The sequence below is a fragment of the Dryobates pubescens genome, chromosome 24 (genome assembly GCF_014839835.1).
Source record: "Dryobates pubescens isolate bDryPub1 chromosome 24, bDryPub1.pri, whole genome shotgun sequence".
Classification (NCBI taxonomy): domain Eukaryota; kingdom Metazoa; phylum Chordata; class Aves; order Piciformes; family Picidae; genus Dryobates; species Dryobates pubescens.
In genome coordinates this window covers 2,102,064-2,108,597 of record NC_071635.1, presented here as the reverse complement: position 1 = coordinate 2,108,597, position 6,534 = coordinate 2,102,064, and the positions used below count along the sequence as shown (strand labels likewise).

Here is a 6,534-nt window from a genome sequence, read left to right as displayed (position 1 = left end):
CACACAAACCCATCAGCCTCAGGCTATTGATGAGAGAAAAAACCCAGCGGAGATGAAGACTTTGTAGCAAAGGGTAACTCTGCAAACTGACACCAGGCAGATGTTCACACCACAAACAGCAGATTGGGAGGAACCTTGCTGCTTTGATGAAGGAGCAGACCAGCTCAAATCAGGCCATCCTCAGATAACCTGAGGTCTGAATCCCAGAGCTCCAGCAAACTGTGCCAACTCAGTACCAAAGTTCAACCAAAGGACACCATGTTAGACCCCACGGGCACCACCAGAGACCCCTCAAAGGCTACCAGAGGTCCTTCAGAGGCCACCAGACACCCCAGAGGATACCCTAGAGCTGGACTGTAATAAATATGTAAATATGGTGATTAGCTCCAGGAAATAATCTGCATATGCACACCTGTCCCTGGCAACCAAATGCATGTGTTCAAGAAACAAAAAGCAGCTGCTCCATCCCCTCGTGGTGCAAGAACAGGGACAGGAGGCTCCTTGCTCCCAGCGCTGTCAGGATACAGCTGCTGGCCTCCTGGCACCCCCAAGGGAGGCTCAGGTGCGTTTCAGATAGGGGAACAGAACCACAGAACCATTCAGGTTGGAAAAGCCCCTCAGGATCACCAAGTCCAGCCATTAACCCTGCTCCACAAGGGTCACCCCTAAGCCATAGCCCCAAGCACCACATCCAAATCACCTTAAAACACATCCAGGCTTGGGGACTCCACCACCTCCCTGGGAAGCACATTCCAGTGCCTGATCACTATTTCCTACTGTCCTGTCTAAACCTACCCAGAGGCAGCTTGAGGCTGCTCCCTCTTGTTCTATCACTAATTATCTGGGAGAGGAGACCAGCACCAGCCTCTCTGCCACCTCCTTTCAGGTAGTTGTAGACAGCCAGGAGGTCTCCCCTCAGCTTCCTCTTCTCCAAACTGAACAGCTCCAGCTCCTTCAGTCACTCCTGGTAAGATTTATTCTCCAGGCCCTAACGCTGGGTGTACTGCACCCAGTTCTGGAGCCTCTGTGCCAGGAAGGATCTGGAGGGGCTGGAAGGTGTCCAGAGAAGGGCCAGGAGGAGGAGCAGAGGGCTGGAGCTGCTCTGCTATGGAGACAGACTGAGAGAGTTGGGGCTGTGCAGGCTGGAGAGGAGAAGCTCCCAGGAGACCTCATTGTATCTACCTACCAGGAGCTGCAGGGGGCTGCAAGAAAGCTGGGGAGGGACTTCTGAGGGTGCCAGGGAGGGATAGGACTGGGGGGATGGAACAAAACTAGAAGTGGGGAGACTCAGATTGGCTGTTAGGAAGAAGTTGTTGCCCATGAGGGTGGTGAGAGCCTGGCACAGGCTGCCCAGGGAGGTGTTTGCAGCCAGGCTGGAGGTGGCTGTGAGCAACCTGCTGCGGTGTGAGGTGTCCCTGCCCGTGGCAGGGGCTGGGACTGGCTGAGCCTTAGCTCCCTTCCAGCCCTGACAACGCCGTGGCTCCGCGGCGCCGCTCGCCGCCGTGCCCGGTCTCTTTCCCGGGCCGGTGCCTCCCCGCGGCCTCTCCGCTGGGCCCCGCCTCCTCCCGCGCCCCGCCCCCGCGGCGGCCGCCCCGGTCCCGCTACTCGCCCTTGCTCCTCCCCCGGCGGCTGGGCTGCGGCGCCGCTTGCGTCGGTGGGTCGGGCGCGACATGGCGGCGGCGGCCGCGGCCGCCCTCTGCTCGTCCCGCTGCGTGCTGCGCCCGGGCTTGGCGCCGCTGAGGAGGTGGCGCAGCCTCGCTCGCCCCCTGCCCCGGGCCGCCTACAGCACCAGCAGCTCCCCTCGCAGCGCCGCCAGGTACGCCCGCGGCGGCTTCCTCCTCGCTCCCGCCTCCCTCTTCCTCCTCCTGCTCCTCCCGCTGCGGCGGGGGGGCGGCAGCCGCCGTGCACGGTCGCCATGGGCGGCCCCGAGATGAAAGGGGCCTGAGGCCTAGGGGAGAGCCCGGGGGGCGCCGCCTCGTCCCCCGCCTCCGGCGTCAGGCGCGGCCCTGCCGGGGACAGGCGCTGGGCAGGGCGGGCTGCGGCGCCGGCGGTGCCGGTCCCGGCGGGATTTGAGGGGTTCACGGAGCTGGGGACCGCCGACTCTGTCACACTCCCTGCCTCGGCCCCCAGCGGCGTCCCGCGGCACCCTGGGGGTGATCCTTACCCTTCCCCTGATCCTTGCAGGCTCTCGGAGGCACCAGGATGCGGTGGGCTTGATCCTGGTGCCTGACAGACTGAGAGTTGGGGCTGTTCAGTCTGGAGAAGAGAAGGCTCCCAGGAGACCTCATTGTGGCCTTCCAGGATCTAAGGGGGCTCCAAGAAAGCTGGGGAGGGACTTTTGAGGGTGTCAGGGAGTGGTAGGACTGGGGACAATGGAGAAAACTAGAAATGGGGAGAGTCAGGTTGGATGCTAGGAAGAAGTTGTTCCCTTGAGGGTGGTGAGAGCCTGGCACAGGCTGCCCAGGGAGGTGGTGGAAGCCTCCTGCCTGGAGGTGTTTGCAGCCAGGCTGGAGGTGGCTGTGAGCAACCTGCTGCAGTGTGAGGTGTCCCTGCCCATGGCAGGGGGTTGGGGCTGGCTGAGCCCTGAGGTCCCTTCCAACCCTGACAGTTCTGTGACTGCAGATGGCTGCATGTTTCTCATGGGGCCAAATATTCTTCCAGAGTCCAGTGGGAATCTCCCCAGCAGTGACTTGTCCCCATCAGTGACTTGTCTTTTCCATGGGACCCCTTGTCAGAAGGGAGTCTGCGTCCTCCTGGTAGCCACCCTTTATGTACTGGTCCATGGTGATGAGGTCTCCCCTGAGCCTTCTCTTCTCAAGGCTGAGCAAACCCAGCTCTCACGTGGCAGCTCTGCAGGGCCTCTGCTCATTGGCTTGGACTGGATAACCTTCAAAGAGTTTTGAAGTGCACATAGGGAATGTGACAGCATTTGCTGAGTTGTGCTAAAGAAGTGTTCTTGATGTTAGCCTGCTGTGTGAAAACCTGAGTTGTTGAATGGAAGACTTAATGATTTTTGTAACTGACTTGGAACTGCTCCCACCGTGGCAACCTGCCTCAACAGGGATTAAACACCAATGTTCCAGGAGTTTGTGACCTTAACCTCCACCAAAGCTTCCACCGTGTCAGAGTGGAAATGTTTCAGTTTCGGGGTGTTCAGAGTAGTCAGGCAATGAAAAAGATCACTGCTGAGGGATGTCCTGCTTTTATGCTCTTAATACCTCATCAACCACTTTTCAATCTGCTGGGCCATTGTTTTGTGTCTCTCTGTCTGTCTTCTTCCCAAGAAGGTTTTTCTGGGGGACTAACCCCCCGCTTCCGTTGCACAATAGGTAGTGCACGTTGCTGTGATCCGCTTAGTTTGTGCCCTTGTCTTAAAATTGTAGATGAAACCCACTAGAACCCAAATTGCAGTGTGGCCAGCAGGAGCAGGGAGGTCATTCTGCCCCTGTACTCAGCACTGGGTAGGCCACACCTTGAGTCCTGTGTCCAGTTCTGGGCCACTCAATTTAAGAAGGATATTGAGACACTTGAAGGTGTCCAGAGAAGGGCAACAAGGCTGGGGAGAGGTCTGGAGCACAGCCCTGTGAGGAGAGGCTGAGGGAGCTGGGGTTGCTTAGCCTGCAGAAGAGGAGGCTCAGGGGAGACCTTCTTGCTCTCTCCAACTCCCTGAAGGGAGGTTGTAGCCAGATGGGGGTTGGTCTCTTCTCTCAGGCACCCAGCACCAGAACAAGAGGACACAGTCTCAAGCTGTGTCAGGGGAGGTTTAGGCTGGAGGTGAGGAGAAAGTTCTTCCCAGAAAGAGTAATTGGCCACTGGAATGTGCTGCCCAGGGAGGTGGTGAAGTCACTGTCCCTGGAGGTGTTCAAGGGAGGATTGGATGTGGCACTTGGAGCCATGGCTTGGTTAGTCATGAGGTGTTGGGTGACAGGTTGAACTTGATGATCTCTGAGGTCTTTTCCAACCTTATTGATTCTGTGATCCAGAGAAATAACAAACACTGCTGTGCCCCCTAGAAAAGAGAGGTAAAATACCGGGGGGGGACTTCAGTTTACATCAAGCAGAGCTCAAGCACTGAAAATCCAAAGTGCTCAAACAGGAGGTGTAAGAATAAAGGCATTAACTATGGTGATTGCATTTAATTCACTCAAACAGTTCTTGGGAAGAAGAGTGTGTGGGCTTGCTGTAATGATGAGCAGCTAGACACCTCATCATCCCCACTGGCAGAATCACTGGCAGGACGTTTCTGGGTGGCCTTCGCTTGTGCCAGTGCTGAGGTCTCCCTTTGTGGAACCGAAGCGTGCGTGGGAAGGGTGAACATGAAGTATTCAGGTTCCATTTCTTCTGTTTAATGAAGCAGACCAGCAGAATGGTAATGCATGAGTTCAGCTGCTCACTGGGGGATGCCTAACCATGTCAGAGAGGAACAAAACCATCTGTGTGTGCTAAGTGAGGTAACAATTGTTTTACCCTTGGGTTTTGGCCTTGAATTGGTGAAATGTGGGTGCTGGCCAGTGTATGACAAAATTGTTTGCTGTTGTATGGGGGTGAGTAGGGTTAGTGGTTGGACATGATGATCTCAGGGGTCTTCTCCAGCCTCTGATTCTGTGATTCTATGCTTGAAAATTCTTGCTGGGAAACATCTAAGAAATGCTATAATCAACCTAAGTGATGGTTCTTGCAGTGGTAATAATAATAATAATTATTATAACTATTCCTAATAATTACTATTAATAGTGCTTGTGATTTCTTATACTAAATTATATGTGTTGTATAAGAATATTATTATAAAATATTCTATGTTTAGAATAATAATCATCATCATAAATGGAGCAAAAATGGAAATGGGGAGATTTAGATTGGATGTGAGGAAGAAGCTCTTCCCCACGAGGGTGGTGAGAGCCTGGCACAGGTTGCCCAGGGAGGTGGTGGAAGCCTCCTGCCTGGAGGTGTTTGCAGCCAGGCTGGAGGTGGCTGTGAGCAGCCTGCTGCAGTGTGAGGTGTCCCTGCCCATGGCAGGGGGGTTGGAGCTGGCTGAGCCTTGAGGTCCCTTCCAACCCTGACAACAACTACTACTACTATTATTACTATTATACTTGAAATGCTTTTTGGAATATCAGGAAATTAACCAATCAGAGCATTTGCAAATATGTAAGATGGAAAATCTCACAGTGGGAAGGGTCTGGTCTGTGACATTTTTGACCTAAACCTGGCCTATCTTTTTGTCCTTCCAGTGATGAAGCAACCATTATCTCAGGGACAAAGCTTGCTAACCAGGTTCTGAAAGAAGTTCAAAAGGATGTGGAATCCTGGGTATCCCTTGGAAACAAGAGACCTCACCTGACTGTCATACTAGTAGGAGACAACCCAGCCAGTCACATCTATGTCAGAAACAAGATGAAAGCAGCTGCAGCTGTAGGTATGTGTTAGCTCAGAAGTGTCCCTTTGGTAAGGACAAGTCCAATACTGATTTGCTCAAGTGCTTTGCTACCTGGGACCTCTCCATCTTCTGAAACCAAGGGGAGAAAAGGAAACATCAAACAATGGTCCATGGTCATCTTAGGTTGAAGGTTGGACTTGATGATGTTAAAGGTCTCTTCCAATTGATCTATGATACTGTGAGGAGAGACCCTCAGTGTGGTTGCTGTCAGTGTGTAGAAGAGTTAGAGGATTTATTTCCCACATAGTCCTAAACTGTTGTTTAATTTTGGAGCTCCTATGTCCAACTATAGATTCTTGGTTTTCCTGTGTGTTTTGTACTTGGCATCTAGAAACAGAGCATCAAAGACCAGGTAGGGGAAGCAGAATTGTGAGCTAGCCCTCCATAGTTATTTAAGGTTAAGCATTAGGCAGAGTTTGGGACAAATTGTAGGTAAATTTCCAGATCCTAATGTGTCTCCTCCTGGCTTTTTTCAGGCATTTCTAGTGAGATCATACTGAGGCCTAAGGACATTTCTCAGGAAGAGCTCTTGGATGTGACAGTAAAACTCAATAAGGATTCAACAGTTAGTGGTTTATTAGTTCAGCTACCTCTCCCAGGTAAGGGACAGCTTTTGTTCCAGTCATATTCAGTCAATGTAAGGAAAGACAGCATGAAATTGTGGGGCCTATTGTGCTTTTAATATGCTTTTTAACAGATTGCACTATTTTGTCTTCATCTCCAAGAGCTTTGCCCTTTTTCCATCCCCTGTATCACACCAGCTTGTGCTGTCTAGCAGATGATGCTGTGGCCTTTCTCACAGTGATTCCAGGCTTTGCCTAAAACACTTGCTCATGTTTCCTGTGCTGTCCCTAATCTTCCAGGTGAGCTTTGTGCTAAGGTCCTAAAGGCATCTACTGTGTTCTTGGGGTTTGTTTCTCCTAATTTGTTATCAGCTCTCACTAAAATCTTACTAGGCAGTAGCTGGCAAAGTGATATTTAAGGGTATTTAAGGGTATATTAAACCTCATTTTAGCCAAAAGCAAACTGAAGTCAGCCACTTGCTGGCCACAAGGTGGAAGTGTAACCCAAGCGAGGAGCCTGGCATCTTGCACACC

At 52.4% G+C, this 6,534-nt stretch overlaps 1 protein-coding gene across 4 annotated transcripts in view; it reads left to right on the top strand.

Annotated features, from left to right (window-relative positions):
- The first annotated feature begins 1,640 nt into the window (after positions 1 to 1,640).
- LOC104297138 (methylenetetrahydrofolate dehydrogenase (NADP+ dependent) 2 like) overlaps positions 1,641 to 6,534 on the top strand; it is a 31,691-nt gene continuing 26,797 nt past the window's right edge. For all 4 annotated transcript variants that reach the window (XR_008462849.1, XM_054172569.1, XM_054172568.1 and 1 more), the window contains exons 1-3: positions 1,641 to 1,816; positions 5,232 to 5,416; positions 5,914 to 6,036. Coding sequence is in view for 3 of the 4 variants with exons in the window: in XM_054172569.1 (XP_054028544.1) it covers positions 1,671 to 1,816; positions 5,232 to 5,416; positions 5,914 to 6,036 (454 nt within the window). In the remaining variant the exon portion in view is untranslated. The remainder of the gene's footprint in view (positions 1,817 to 5,231; positions 5,417 to 5,913; positions 6,037 to 6,534) is intronic.